Below are 16,545 nucleotides of genomic sequence, written 5' to 3'. Positions count from 1 at the left end.
GTCAAATAATGAAACAGAATAGCAACAATATGAATTAGGACAGATTGCTACACACACATAAATGAGGCAATGAGTGGCAGATAGGCACGTTTAAAAGCAGACTAAGCTATCAAAGTTCTTCATCAGACTTAGGGAAACACACACACATTCATAATGCACAACTCCACACACACACAGCCACTGTCACCTCCAGACATAAGACCCCTGATTGCAGTGAATAGTGACGATGGCTTCCACACAGAAGATGCATGATGTGGGGTGGAGGAGGGATTGCAAGGTAGAGGTGGGGGAATATGCTGTAGTGCTGTCTGGGGAAAGGGGGGGAGGGGCAGGGGAGTTAAGAAAACAAAGGATATGCTGCAGGACGAGTTCCCTCCTGTGCAATTCAGAAATGCTGGTGTTGGTGGGAAGAATCCAGATGGCACGGACTGTGAAGCAACTAAAGTCAAGCACACCATGTCTGCAGGATGGTCCCGCTGTCTTTTGACCACTATTTGGTGATGACCATTCGTGTGAACAAACAGCTTGTTAGTGGTCACGCCCATGTAAAATGCCACACAGTATTTGCAGCTATGTTGGTAGACCACATGGCTCCTTTCATAAGTGACCTTAACTTTGATAAGGAAGGAAATGCCGACGACAGTATAGGAAAGAATAAAGGAAGATTAGACTTTAACATCCCATTGTCAGTGAAGTCATTAGAGGTGAAGCACAAGCTCTGATTACAAAAGAATGTGGAATGAAATCAGCTGCGCACTTTTCGGAAATCACAGAAAACCTAAATCAGGATGGATTGACACAGATTTGAACTGCTGTCCTTCCACAAGCAAGTCCAATGTGCTAAACACTGCACTACCTCGTTGGATGACAAGACTGGAGTAGGTGGTAGTGGGAGGACATATAAGACAGCTCTTGCTAGTAGGTATTTTACAGTGACATGAGCCACAGGACAAGGGATTGGGCGCAGTGATGGGATAGGAATAAGCAAGGGCATTGAATAGGGGATGGGGGGGGGAGGTTAGGGGTGAAATACCACTTTGGGGAGGATGAATGGTGGAGAGGATTTAAGGGCTTGAAAAAGAGCAGCAGAAAATCTGACAGAGAACGTGATTCATGTACTCCAGCCAGGGTGGTATTGAGTCACAAGGGGAGGGGCACTCATTTGTGGCCGATCAGTGGGTAAGTGAGGAATGACAGGTGACTGGCAAACAAGGTGCGGGACATCTATTTCTTGAGAGGTGTGGAATATGCGCTTTGGAATTCTGAAGCCATAAGAGACAAAATACAAGCAGTGAACGATTATCTGTAACTTGCAGAAAGTGTGTCAAGGGACATTTAAGGGAAGTAGTAGTTGGCAAGTTATTGAGTGTGTACATAGAGCATTTCCTAGTAGCAAAACACACCTATTTGTTTTGATATAAAATATCCTTGTTGGATGCTTTTTACACAAAGTCACGTGAGGTAATGAACCAGGTAAGTGCAGCCTAACTCAAGATGATTGAACATTGCTTATGTGACTTGTATACCAGACAACTCTTTCACTAAATCATTTAACATGTAATCAAGACTGCATGTATTTATGAAATTTTGAAAAGTACATGTGTGAATCCACAGCTGTGTGCCTACCATAGAGCAGAGCAAATTTTCATTTTTGATCCTAAAATGAATCAAGTAAATATGCATTTGCAACAATAGCATACAGTAAACATTGGGGAAATAAATAAAAATATCACCAGAATATTAGTTCAGGTACCATTAGTATAGCATTTTATTTTACTTGTATTTACATGACACACAGCACTCATTCTGTGACCCAAATACAAATAATATATAAAGAAAATTAAACAATTTCTTGTTTAGCTATAGTAATACCGATTTTGAAAATAGATACATATATGAATTATAATATTTTGCTCACAATAGAACAATTCTGAGCATTTGCACACATTACAAGGAACTCTTATCTGCAGTAAAAAAATTTGTTACAATTGGTCCCACTATTTCAGGTTGATTATTGTGAACGTCATGATTTCCATCTACAACAATGCAGGTGAAATTTTTTCTTGACCTGAACATTTTCATTTCTCTACTAAATGATTGGCTCAATACTGGCAGTGACTGTGATGCTAACACAATGAGTTGTGGACATCTGATCCGTTGTAAGATATTTACATTTTGCTCAGGACCCCACGGTACCCAAGCAGCAAATTTTAACCGCTGATCAGTTGAGAATCCAACACCATTATTTCTTTTGACAAGTGAGCGCATAATTAGAGTTTTAGCAGCATTGTCAGTTAATTTGCTAATTCTACTCTCTAACATTCTCTGTAATGCTTCCTCAAAACTATAAGCAGGGGGTTGCTTCTTGGAAATTCGATTCTCCATATTCAATAGTCGGGAAGAACTGACAGGAAATCTATCCATAAAGTCTGAATACACAAATGTAGATATTGCATCCAACATTACAAGTTTGATTATATGTTCTGGCCAGAATGCACTAAAATAGGCACCCAACTGTGCACCATAGCTGTGTCCTAAGAAGTAGAATTGCTTCCACTTTAAAAAATCAACAACCCTCCTGACAGACAATATATAATCCATATAATGCAAGACAAATCCATGTGGAAAATGTGATGAACAACCATGACCAGGTAAATCTATGCAAACTATGTAAAAATGTTTTGGCAAAAAGGGCACAAGGCGATCAAATGTCCCAGCGTTGTCTTGAAGTCCATGAACAGCAAGAAGTGGTATATTGTCTGCGGCTCCCCAAACCTTTGCTGCAATGTAATTTGATATAACTTAATTATTTTTGTGTCTTTACAGCTGAATAACTAATGTCAAATTAAAATCTGATCACCTTGACTCTATATTCCTGTAAACCAATAGATCATAACAACCACCACATCAGTGTTTTGAATTTACAGTTCACATCAATAGGTATATTAAAACTTTCATAAAGATGACCTAAAGTCCAAAAATAATTGCCGTACTTGAGATGAAACTGTTTTTGGCTTGTGTAAATGTAGATCAGTGTCTCCTTTTAATGTGATGGTTCCAAATCTTACACAGTTTTTCTTAAATAAACGGGTAAAATAAGCAACTGGCAACATTTTAAAATCTTCTCTTTTATCTGAAGAAGTGATGATAAAAAGCTCACATGTTATTTTATTAAAAATTTGATACAACTGTTTCTCACTTATTACTGGGAATTCGAATGCGCTAATTCTACTGTCTATGGACAACATATACATGTTACCGACAGGGTAGACATTTCTTAGTAAAACTGGAAGTAATTCGCTGGACAATTTTGTCTTCCGCAAATTTAAAATACAATCCAGTGCATCAGTCAACGTTGTAAAGGTAATTTCTTTGGGCTGATGCTGCACTTTATAAGCAGATTCAGCAGTTTTTATAAACCGTTGGCTTTGGTCTTTATTCCGTGTCAAATAGCACACTGGATTCAGCACGAAAAGTTTCTCAATAGCTTTAGGAAAATATGCTGCAAAATAAAGACCTAAGAGTCCTCCCATTTCGTGACCTATAATAGAAAACCTTTCCCACTGAAAGTACTGTTTAATCCTCAGAACAACTGTCAAAAAATCCAGAAAACGATATTGTGTCCCAGGTTCCAAATGTGATGATTTTCCGTGGCCGGGGAGATCAATGCTTACAAAGAAATGTGATTTCAGTGATAAGGCGTGCACGAGTCTATCAAATGACGCGCTATTATCCAGTAAGCCATGCAGACATAAAATGGGATGACTGGAAGAATCGCCGCATGTCATCGCTGAAAAAAACAAAGATCTGATGACATGAAAACAGATTTCTTTTGATGGTAAAATTACTGAGGGACGAGCCTACTTATACTACAGTCTATCTTTTTTCCAGGCGGTGATATCTGTACGTACATATAAGTATCTAAATAATTTACCTGCAATTTTGCCCCAAGGAACTGGTATTTCAATTTCAGTAAAAGTTAGTGGGTTCGGATCATTAGAACTGTCATCTGATGTTACTGCTTTTGACATTATGCAGAAAATTCTTCACCATGTACCTTGAACTTCGCACTATTTCTTACGTACAGACAACTTATACACTGTATAAGATACAGTATGCGATAACCGCGTATCGTGCTTCAAAACTTGCAAATTGCAATACTATCTCTGCGATAAAGTTTACGGAACATGCGATAAAGTTTACGGAACATGTCACTTTACAGATTGTATTGAAAAGGGAAGTTTAAATTCGTCACTAATGCGACAAGTCATATTTTTCATCTCACATTGCTTTTGAAAACTATTACGATCAAAAAATTGCTGGTTACAATGTTTTAGAGTCTGCAAACTTAATTTTATGGTCATCGAATTTCATCGTAGCTATAGCACAGTCTATGTTAGACTGTGGCTATAGTATGTGAAACATTTCAAGACAAGAACAAATCTCATCGCTCACAAGCGTTGATTAACATGTGAAGTTTTTTGATAATTTTATTACAAATTATGTATCATAATTAGCTTTCAGCCGCTACCGTAAAATTTCATTTGAACGCCTCACATGAGGTGCTTCAGATCCTCCATCTCATTACGAATTTCTAGTGGGCAATGTGTGACACAAACGGCGACCATTTACGTAGGTGCCCAGTAAAACATTAATTTTAAAGAAATAACTGATAACATTGTTGTAAGAAAATTGATTGTATGATCGTGTTGCTGTGAAGACTGAAAGGATTGTTTGTGGATTTAAAAATAAAAATCTTCGCCATATAACACAGCGTCTGACAAAGAATAATAATTATTACAAACTGAGAAACATTCTATTAACCCAGTGTATATATCGTTTGCGGGCAAGATATAAGTTCTTTAAAACAAAACAAAATAAATGTTTACTAACTAGTAACTTAGGTCTTTGAGCTGCAGCAGTTTTTCCTTACGATGTGCTGTATGAAAGGAATAACTAGAGTTAATAGTAGGAGGAAAAGTATTTATAAGATAATTTAATATTCTACTTAAATCTTTTAACACTGGCGTGCAGCGCGCTTAACATCAATGTTGCAAATTCATAAATTATGTAAACGTTGGTTTGATTAGCAGCGTGTGTTGGGTAGTCTTTGGACCAGAATTTGTGTGTGTTTCGTTTTTCGAAAATTTGACGTGTTAAATGTTGTGAGTTCTTATTGAATACTTAAGTTCCCATGTAATGCAAAAAGGAGAGTAGCTGTAAAATAATTGTCTCGTTCTGTCCAGACCTCTAAATTCGTGTATCATCTAAACCTGGAGTTTTCTTTGTCATGGACATGGCGACTCGTGATGGTTAGTAGATTATTAAAAATATGTATGCTGTTACGTTAAGTGTAGTATAGTTTATGCTAAAATTGTCCCCATCTTCGTGATTGACTGTGTAATATTGGTGATGGGATAAACAAATATGGCTTGTGTACGAATTCTGCCGATCGGTATTGCCGTACGATAAGCTCTCTGCGATAGTGAACTTCTGTTAATTAGTAAATTTGTACAGGAGTATACTACGTTGTTTGTTATTAGCCTGTTGTTTGCCACTGTCGTCTTTGCTTTCTCATAGTTATGTGACATGGTGCGTCTAGGTATTGGTAATGGTGGGTACCAAACAAATTCCGCTCAGAGAAACACCTTCACGCTGAAAGTAAGCAATATATTATGCCCGTATTTTAGGGCCTTTTTCATTAGCTTACAAAAATTGGCAAACGACATTGGAACGCATTTTATACAGATTTCTTGGCCTTAATATACCGTCGTCGAATAGCATGCTTGACTACCTGGGTGATGTTTTGTAAGGATGACTAATTCGTAGAGTTCCGCGTAAATGACGACTATTACGCGGGAACTGCGTTCTTGTGGGTAGCTTATGTATACGTAGATTTTGTTGCCTTCTTATACAGTTTCTAAATAAAGTACGTAACAGAATGCAATGTTACACTAATGGGCCTACATGGCATCGGAAACGAAGGGTCGCAAACCTCAACTTAATCTCCCGCTTGGAGTATGAAATTTGCACATTTTGTTAGTGGAATCTTGAATTATCGCAATTTCCCAAAAGTGAGTGCTTTGTAGTTTTGTACGGAAACCAGTAGAGCAAAAGAAAGCAAATCATAAATGGCCTATCTGAATCATAGCCCATTAATATGTTACTCTAGCATAACATTGTTGAATAAAAACTGCCTAAAATTTAAATCTATTTTCACTGTGCAGCAGTGATCAATTAGCTATAACCATTTGGTCATTTTTGCTGTTTTCAGTGGTGTGACACCCATGCAAATATAACAGCTATCTAATTTGGAGATACATTCACTCTACTGAGATTGTAAATTATTTTAGTTTCACAAGTATAGCAATTCACAGTAAGGAACTTCATATTTAAGAATTTATTTATGCAGTTTCTAATTGTATGCTGCATTATTATGTTTTCCAACTGGTATTATTTTGGGTGTACTATCACGCTCTTCCCACTACTCATTATTTCTGCCCTAAATTTGCACCAGCCATGGTTCTGCTATAAGTTTTTTTTCTCTCTTTGTGCCACATGATAACACAGTTTTTATTTTCTGATATATTTAGTTTAGATTTATGTGTGTTACATATTTCAACTGTAGGGAGGGGATTTGGGGTATCAGTCATCTTCAGATCAGTATGGTGAGCAGTAAATGTATTGTCCGCACGAATTAAGTTTACACTCAGTGCGGTGACTGATGGAAGCTACTGTAAAGACATTTCCCGTGTATGGTCCATCGCATCACCTACCGCTCTGAGTGTCAACGTAGTTTGCGTGGGCAGTATGCACATGAGAACCATGCATTGTTTGTATTAGTGACATACATGACTGTAAGCAAAAGTCAAGACTTATTTTGGAAGGAAATAAGCTTCTGGTAGGAATCTGCAGTAATAATGAATTTGATTAATAACATTGTGTAGGCCTCGATCTCTTCAGTTTTTTTTAAATCGTGTAACGAGCTTAGACTATACCATCATTAGATCATGATGTAGAACTAACGAACTGTAATTAATTGTAAGTGTACAGTCAGTCCTATGCGGAAACAAGTTGTCAGCCGGCCAATGTAAGTAAATTTAAATGAACTTATGCTATTAGGGTTATGGCAAATTTTTGTGGTAGGCACACAAATAAATTAGCTTAAGATGCCCATTTTCATTGATGCTCTTGTATAGCATCATATTTTGGAGTAGACCCTAATTCGTGATTAGGGGAACAAGTATTCATTGCACAAATGTGTGTGTGTAAGCAAAAGCAATGTGCATAGCTACAATACTATGAGAGAGTCTGATCTTCACTATTCTGGGTTAAGGCTAACTTTGACTCAGAAAGGGGGTGAATTGTGCTGCCCAGATAGCAATAGCATTGCTTACCAGCATACTACATCCTCATTGTCTTTTTGTAATTCGTCATGTGACTTATTTATTTGTAATAATGAAACATTTACTTTGCCGTTGGTGGGGAGGCTTGCAGATAGCTGTACCATAGGTGCAACCACAACCGAGGTGGTATATGTTGAGAGGTCAGACAAATGTGTGGTTCCTGAAAAAGGGGCAACAGTCTGGATGATTGATTGAACAGCCTTGTAACACAACCAAAACACCATGGCTGTGCTGGTACTGCGAACGGCTGAAAGCAATGGGAAACTGCAGCTGTAATTTTTCTCGAGTGCTTGCAGCTTTACAGTATGGTTAAAATATGATGGTGTCTTCTTAGGTAAAATAGTTGCCCATTCAGTTCTCCGGACAGGGACTACTCAGGGTGATGTCATTATCAGGAGAAACAAAACAGTCGTTGCACGCACCAGAGTGTGGAATGTCTGATCCATTAATCGGACAGGTAGGTTAGAAAATTTAAAAAGGGAAATGGATAGGTTGAAGTTATAGTGGGAATTAGTGAAGTTTGGTGGCAGGCGGAACAGGGCTTCTGGTCAGATAAATACAGGATTATAAATGTAAAATCAAATGGGGATAATGCAGGAGTAGGTTTAATAATGAATAAAAAATTAGGAATATGGATAAGCTACTACAACCAGGGTAGTGAATGCCATATTGTAGCCAAGATAGACACGAAGCCCACACTTCCACAATAGTAGAAGTTTATGTGTAGACTAGCTCCACAGATGATGAAGAATTTGAAGGTAACGTGTGATGAGTTAAAAGAATTCATTCATATAGTGAAACTCCGTCCGAACAGGCCTCGGGAAACACCAACGGGCCGCCATATCATACTCAGCCACAGGCGTCACTGAATGTGGATAGGGAGGGGCATGTGGTCAGCACATCGCTCTCCCCATCATATGTCAGTTTACAAGACCAGAGCCGCTACTTCTTGATCAAATAGCTCCTCAGTTTGCCTCACAAGGGCTGAGTGCACCCCAGTTACTAACAGCGCTCGACAGGCCAGATGGTCACCCATCCAATTGCTAGCCCAACCCAACAGTGCTTAACTTCGGTGATCTGACATGAAATGGTGTTACCACTGCAGCAGGGCCAGTGGCATTAATATAGTGAAGGGAGATGAAAATTTAATAGTTATGGGGGACTGGAATTAAGTAGGTGAATACGGACTGAGGGTAAGGAATGAAAGAGGAAGCTGCCTGGTAGAGTTTTGCACAGAGCATAACTTTGTCATTGCTAACACTTGGTTTAAGAATAATGAAAGAAGGTTGTATACATGGAAGAGGCCTGGAGACACCAAAAGATTTCAGCTTGGTTATATAATGGTAAGACAGAGATTTAGGAACCAGATTTGAAATTGTAAAGCATTTCCAGGTGTAGATGTGGACTCTGACCACAATTTATTGGTTATGAACTGTAGATTAAAACTGAAGAAACTACGAAAAGATAGGAATTTAAGAAAATGGGACCTGGGTAAACTGAAAGAAGCAGAGGTTGTAGAGTGTGTCAGAGGTAACTTTAGGGAACAGTTGACAAGAACAGGGGAAAGGAATGTGCTGGAAGAAGAATGGGTAGCTTTGAGATGTGAAATATTGAAGGCAGCAGAGGATCAAGCAGGTAAAAAGACGAGTACTAGTAGAAGTCCTTGGGTAACGGAAGAGAGATTGAATTTAATTGATGAAAGGAGAAAATATAAAAATGCAGTAAATGAAATAGGTAAAAAGGAATACTGACATCTCAGAAATGAGATAGCAAGGAAGTGCTAAATTGCTAAGTAGGAATGGCTAAAGGACAAATGTAATAATGAACCATTACAAATGTAAAGATGTAGAAGCAAATGTCACTAGGAGAAAGATAAGAGGATCATTCAGTAATTAAAGAGACAAATTGGTCTGGAGAAAAAAAGTTTATTTTTACAAAACAATACTTTTTCTACTTTTCAACATAATCCCCTTGAACATTTATGCACTTGTTCCAATGTGCTACAAGCTTTTTCATTCTGGGTGCAAAGAATTCTTTATCTTGATGTTTGAACCAATTTCCCACAAACTTTTTCATGTCTTCATTGTCCTGGAACATTTTTCCATGTAATGCTTCTTTCAGTTCACCAGACAAATGGAAATAACTAGGTGCTAAATCAGGACTGTAAGGGGCACGAGGCAGTACTTCCCAGCCCATTTTGTCAATGGTTTCACGGGTTAGATGAGCTGTATGAGGATGTGCGTTGTCTTGCTGTAGAGTTAAACCTCTCCTCTGAGATCCACGACGTCTCTCTCTCATGGCTTTCTTCACCTTGTTTAAAAGCAAATGCGAGTAGTTTTGGCTGTTCATTGTTCACTGCTCTTTGAGATAATCACAAAAAACTGGACCTTGAGCATCCTAAAACACTGTCAACATGACTTCCTGCTGATGCTTGGGTTTTGAATTTTTTCTTGACAGGTGAGTTGGTGTGCTTCTACTCCATGCTTTCTCTTTTTGATTGTGGCTCATAATAGTGAACGCAAGTTTCATCCAAAGTTAAAATTTTGTTGAAGAAGTGCTCACCTTCTCTTTCATAACGTTCTGTTAGCTCTGTGCACACTCTCAACCTTGTTTCCTTGTGTAGCTACGTCAACTCCTTTGGGACCCATCTTGCATATGTTTTGCGGTACTTCAGCTTGTTACAGATAATGTTATGAACTGTACCAGTACTGACTTGAACCTTATCAACTATAATTTCTACAGTCACATGGCAGTCGGCACAAATAATGTCATGAGTTGGACTTTCAAAAATGGTTCAAATGGCTCTGAGCACTATGGGACTCAACTGCTGTGGTCATAAGTCCCCTAGAACTTAGAACTACTTAAACCTAACTAACCTAAGGACATCACGCACATCCATGCCCGAGGCAGGATTCGAACCTGCGACCGTAGTGGTCGTGCAGTTCCAGACTGTAGCGCCTTTAACCGCTCGGCCACTCCGGACAGCAGTTGGACTTTCAAGTGAGGGAGTTGAAACTGCAACTGGTTGGCCAGAACGGTTCTCGTCAGTCACTGGGCCGCGACCATTTTTGAACTGCTCTACCCGCTTGTAATAATTTGCACAATTCATACAACCTTCACAATAAACTGTACACATTCTACATTATATATTCACTGGTTTCTCGTTTTCAACAAGTAAAAAACGAATAACAGAATGTTGTTCAACTAATGTGCACGTCTCATGCGGACTCGCCATCTTGAAATGTATTTTTGAGGTTATAAACAAATGTTGATACATCAGTTGATCAGGGCTCATCCCAGTGATGCCAACTTAAAGTAATAAAAGTACCAAACTTGCCCTACTAACAGTTTTTTCCCCAGACCAATTCGTCTCTTTAATTATTGAATGACCCTTGTACATATTGCCAATAGGGAAATTAAAAGACCTTTGGAGGAAAGAGAACCACCTGTATGAAAATCGAGAGCACAGTTGTAAATCCAATCCTAAGCAAAGAAGGGCAATTAGGAAGGTGGAGGAGTATATGGAGGGTCTATGCAAGGCTGATATTCTTGAGGGCAACATTATGGAAATGTAAGAGGGCGTCAATGAAGATGAGATGGGAGATATGATGCGATTAGATGGGAGATATGATGCTGCGCGAAGAATTTGACAGAGCATGGAAACACCTAAGTTGAAAAAAGGCCCTGGGAGTTGACAAAATTCCGTTAGAACTACTGATAGCCTTGGGAGAGCCAGCCCTGACAAAACTGTGCCACTGGTGAGCCAAGATGTATGAGACAGGTGAAATACCCTCAGACTTCAAAAAGAATATAATAATTCCAATTTCAAAGAAAGCAGGTGCTGTGAAAATTACCGAACTATCAGTTTAATAAGTCACGGCTGCAAAATACAAACACGAATCCCTTAAAGAAGAATGGAAAAACTGATCGAGGCTGGCCTTAGGGAAGATCAGTTTGGATTCTGGAGAAATGTAGGAACACGCAAGGCAATAATGGCCCTAACACTTATCTTAGAAGATAGGTTAAGAAAAGGTAAACCTGTATTTATAGCATTTGTAGACAGTTTTTGACATTGTTTACTGGACTCCTCACTCTCAAATTCTAAAGGTCGCAGGGGTGAAATACGGGGAGCAAAAGGCTGTTTACAATTTGTACAGAAACCAGATGGCAGTCATAAGTGTTGAGGAGCATGAAAGGGAAGCAATGGTTGAGAAGGGTGTGAGACGGGGTTGTAGCCTATCTCTGATGTTATTTAATATTGAACAAGCAGTAAATGACACAAAAGAAAAATTAGTAGGAATTAAAAGCCAGGGAGAAGAAATAAAAACATTGTGATCTATCTATAACATTGTAATTTTGTCAGAGACAGCAAAGGACACAGAAGAGCAGTTGAATGGAATGGATAGTGCCTTGAAAGGAGGATATAAGATGAACATCAAAAAAAGCAAAACGTGAATATTGGAATGTAGTCGAATTAAATCAGGTGACGCTGAGGGGATTAGATTAGGAAATGAGACACTTAAAGTAGTAAAGGAGTTTTGCTATTTGGGGAGCAAAATAACTGATGATGGTCAAAGTAGAGAGGATATAAAATCTAGACTGGCAGGAACAAGGAAAGTGTTTCTGAAGAAGAGAAATTTGTTGACATCAAGCATAGATTTAAATGTCAAGCAATCTGTTCTTAAAGTTTTTCTATGGAGTGTAGCCGTGTATAGAAGTGAAACATGGACAGTCAACAGTTTAAACATGAAGAGAATAGAAGTTTTGAAATGCGGTGCTACAGAAGAATGCTAAAGGTTAGATGGGTAGATCATGTAACCAATGAGATAGTACTGAATAGAATTGGGGAGAAGAGGAATTTGTAGCACAACTTGCTTTGAAGGAGGAGTCAGTTGGTCGGACATGTTCTGAGGTGAGGCATCAAGGGATCACCAGTTTATTATTGGAGGGAAGCATGGAGGGTAAAAATCGTAGGGGGAGACCAAGAGATGAATATTCTAAGCAGATTCAGAAGGATGTAGGTAGCAGTATTTATTTGGAGATTATGAGGCTTTCGCATGATAGAGTAGCATGGAGGGGAGCATCAAACTAGTCTTTGGACTGGATATCACAGTGACAATAATAATAATTTTATGTTGCATGAACTCCTCAATGGAGTAAAAACTATAGTTTAGTGAATATTCTGTAAGGTACATTTTAAACTTATATATCTCCTTTATGTTTTTGATCTCTTCTGGCAGTTAATTATGTATTTTGACTCCAAGGTAAAACATAGTGATTTGGGTTTTTGTTCTAGTCATTCTATCGAGGTAGAAGCAATCGCTGTATCTGATTTAATCATCATATATGGAGCTGTTTGCTGCATAATGCTCTTTGTTTATAGTATTAAAACTGCAGTTTGGAATATGTATTCACTTGGAACTGCCAGAATGTGCAATTTTTTGCATAGCTCAATGCAGTGGGCCGATTAGTGACACTTGCTCATTATTCCGATAACTCATTTTTGGCAGGTTGAACACATTTTCCACATTCTGAGCATTTGCACCCTGGAATATTATGCCATAACTGTTGACAGAATGTATTTGTGCATGTTGTTGTTGTTGTTGTTGTTGTTGTTGTTGTGGTCTTCAGTCCTAAGACTGGTTTGATGCAGCTCTCCATGCTACTCTATTCTGTGCAAGCTTCTTCATCTCCCAGTACCTACTGCAACCTACATCCTTCTGAATCTGCTTAGTGTATTCATCTCTTGGTCTCCCTCCACGATTTTTACCTTCCATGCTGCCCTCCAATACTAAATTGGTAATCCTTGATGCCTCAGAATTGTCCTACTAACCGATCCCTTCTTCTAGTCAAGTTGTGCCACAAACTTCTCTTCTCCCCAGTCCTATTCAATACTTCCTCATTTGTTATGTGATCTACCCATCTAATCTTCAGCATTCCTCTGTAGCACCACATTCAAAAGCTTCTATTCTCTTCTTGTCCAAACTATTTATCGTTCACGTTTCACTTCCATACATGGCTACACTCCATACAAATACTTTCAGAAACGACTTCCTGACACTTAAATCAATACTCAATGTTAACAAATTTCTCTTCTTCAGAAATGTTTTCCTTGCCATTGCCAGTCTATATTTTATATCCTCTATACTTCAACCATCATCAGTTATTTTGCTCCCCAAATAGCAAAACTCCTTTACCACTTTAAGTGTCTCATTTCCTAATCTAATTCCCTCAGCATCACCCGACTTAATTTGACTACATTCCATTATCCTCGTTTTGCTTTTGTTGATGTTCATCTTATATCCTCCTTTCAAGACACTGTCCACTCCGTTCAACTGCTTTTCCAAGTCCTTTGCTGTCTCTGACAGAATTACAATGTCATTGGCAAACCTCAAAGTTTTTATTTCTTCTCCATGGATTTTAATACCTACTCCGAATTTTTCTTTTGTTTCCTTTACTGCTTGTCCAATATACAGATTGAATAACATCGGGGAGAGGCTACAACCCTGTCTCACTCCCTTCCCAACCACTGCTTCTCTTTCATGTCCCTCGACTCTTATAACTGCCATCTGGTTTCCGTACAAGTCGTAAATAGCCTTTCTCTCCCTGTATTTTACTCCTGCCACCTTCAGAATTTGAAAGAGAGTATTGTTGCTTTTAGGCATAAACTGTTACACACTGTGGTTTTATTAAAAAGGACTAGCATGCTGTGCCAATTCTTTTTCCAAATACCCTGATATGTTCATTCCATTTTAATGGTTAATTAACATATATACATAAAAATTTTGTGCCAGCTACACACACTGTGTTTCATTATGTACTTTAAGTTTTGTTATATTAGGTATGTATATATAAATTAGTAATTTTACAAATATTTTTAACAAAGAATTGAATTATGTCACGTGAAGAAACCTTTTGTTTAACTGACAAGTATCACGTCATTGCAATGTGTTGTATTCATGATCTATGGAATAAATATTAATCTAATCTAACCTCTAATCTGCAGTCTTCAGAATTTATAAATGAAGACTGGTTCTGTGTGTAATTCTTCAGGCTTTCCTGGCAAACTGTTGACATCTTGAAGGGTTGATTGCTCTACTGTGTATCAGTATTATCCATACCCAATATTTCGACAATGTGAGTATAAGTACTGGAACTGTTCCACATAACTAGCAGTCTCGGGTAGCATTGGATGAAGATGAGTCATGTTGTTGAAATATTGTGCATGGGTGATGCTACTTCCCTGTGCTTTAGTGTGAGTTTTATTCACACTTATAATTTACTGAAAACAGAAATGTAATTCTGGATCAGTGTACCAATCAGTCTGAGAAAATGTGCTACATTTTGACTAGTACAGTATGCAGCTAGTTATGAACTTGGAGTTGCTGGGCACATCGGTTTATTGATACAGGAAGTGGGGAGGGAGGAGTTGTACAAACCACTACAGCTGTTACCATATGTAGTGTGGGATCAAAGTATATATTACAAAATCAGCTAGAGTTACCTGTCTCATCAGAATCACAGTAAAACATCTGATAAATGTCATAGAAACAGTTACTGTTCTATTTCGTTTTGTTTTTAGTAAATGGCAATATATATCTTCACCATCAGAAGGCTTTCAAATCTTGCAGTAACCATGTCCTTCAAAAATCATGGGTCCCACAATTATCAGCTGTTAGTACCACGTTTTGCTAATGGAAATTTTTCTTTGACGACTGTACTGCATTCCCTTCTTTTTCAGTGATTGATCAGTAGATCAACCTTCTCTTTTGCAACTGTTGTTAGTACTCAACAACAACAGAAACAAGGTAAACCAATAATTTAAAAAAATGCACCATAAGAGCAATAAATCGATAACTGGTATCAGGAACATTGGTTGAGGTACATGGTGATATCAATAATGAAATCGTAAAAGAAAAGGCACCACAAGGAGCCAGAAATAGAGACCAACACACGTAGCAAAAAATCACCTAACAAAAGGAAGTATCAACATCATCAGTAACTGTCCATGGTACCACAAAACCAAAACTATCTCATATAACTAACATCGAAAACCAACCCACCAATACAGGTAAAACAAACTCCACAATACCTACCACTCACGATCAAAGATAATGACCAGCTACTAACAATGCAACCAAAAAATTGTTTTGACACCAATCTTGAAATGAAAGCAAAACACAATTATCCACATAAACACACATACTACACATGCTGCAATAAAAAAATTAACTGTAAAAACATACTTACAAACCAAAACAACAACAAACACAATCTAGCAATAACGAAAACATTGTGAAAACATGGCAACCTCCTGAATAACAAGTAGCAAGCTGAGACTTCTCGAACCAGGAACCCCTTTGGATAGAATGCTGTACTGTGTCCCACCAGCAAGACCATATATACTGGTCAGTGGGCACTGGTCCAAGGTGCAGCAACTTTGTAGGAATTTAATCGTAACATTTTGTCCCCCATTGTGACATGCAGGGACCTACTTGTGTACTTTGCTGTCAAATCTGCAACCATAAATACAACACTACACTAATAATTCCAGCCCCAAAAATGACTCTGTTGCCAATTAACTAGCAACATCAAAATAACTTGGTAACAGACCACCACAAACTCTTCCAGTATTAACACAAACAGCACTCAAGGGATCCAACATCATTAACAACATTCACAAAAAAATTACAAACATCCCACTCTAGTGTGTGCCAGCACATACTTGAACATAATGTCTGCAAATATGATACATTTCAAATATGCCATGCCACCATGAGATCACACAATGCAACACAGTTCCATCACCAGTTAAAGCAGATGAGTGGTGTCAAACGATTGGATTGACAAATACATTTACCATGATTATGATAAGACATTTTATGAAAATGTATGAAGTAGATTATTCAGTACTGAGATGTTTTCCTTTGATGCACATTTGATAGTTAGGTCTTAGCACACAATGATTGGTAACAAGTATTTCAAGATAGAATACTGAAATCCACAGAACTCTCGTCTAAACCTGTGCTCTCTTATAATATGTGATAACCACTTCCTCTGTTTTTCTTTAAATCAGAAGAGAACGTGAATGTGTTCTTCCACATTGCTTTTCTTTGTTGTTAACCTGTAGAAATTTATT

General features: G+C 38.1%; 2 protein-coding genes across 6 annotated transcripts in view; one reads left to right on the top strand and one right to left on the bottom strand.

The window, feature by feature from the left end:
- Positions 1-1,738: 1,738 nt before the first annotated feature.
- Positions 1,739-4,213, bottom strand: LOC126091911 (serine hydrolase-like protein). Of its 2 annotated transcripts, XR_007521280.1 has the most exons (3): positions 3,935-4,213; positions 2,861-3,790; positions 2,643-2,780 (listed from the first exon to the last, which is right to left on the bottom strand). XR_007521280.1 is itself a non-coding variant. In XM_049907226.1 (2 exons), the coding sequence occupies exons 1-2, from the start codon at positions 4,029-4,031 to the stop codon at positions 1,948-1,950; spliced, it is 930 nt and encodes a 309-aa protein (XP_049763183.1). In that variant the 5' UTR covers positions 4,032-4,192; the 3' UTR covers positions 1,739-1,947. The 2 variants fall into 2 exon arrangements, 1 of the variants encoding a protein (XP_049763183.1); XM_049907226.1 differs by lacking the exon at positions 2,861-3,790 and having other exon boundaries at positions 1,739-2,780; positions 3,935-4,192.
- Positions 4,214-4,931: 718 nt separating this feature from the next.
- LOC126091908 (polycomb protein Sfmbt-like) overlaps positions 4,932-16,545 on the top strand; it is a 330,279-nt gene continuing 318,665 nt past the window's right edge. For 2 of the 4 annotated variants that reach the window (XM_049907217.1, XM_049907220.1), the window contains exon 1: positions 4,933-5,312. In XM_049907217.1, coding sequence (XP_049763174.1) covers positions 5,291-5,312 — 22 coding nt within the window. In that variant the 5' untranslated portion in view covers positions 4,933-5,290. Of the gene's footprint in view, positions 5,313-16,545 lie in introns of all 4 variants that reach the window. The other 2 variants (XM_049907216.1, XM_049907218.1) reach the window with 2 other exon arrangements.

The sequence above is a fragment of the Schistocerca cancellata genome, chromosome 7 (assembly GCF_023864275.1).
Source record: "Schistocerca cancellata isolate TAMUIC-IGC-003103 chromosome 7, iqSchCanc2.1, whole genome shotgun sequence".
NCBI classification, from domain to species: Eukaryota; Metazoa; Arthropoda; class Insecta; order Orthoptera; family Acrididae; genus Schistocerca; species Schistocerca cancellata.
This window is presented reverse-complemented; position numbering and strand designations above follow the sequence as displayed.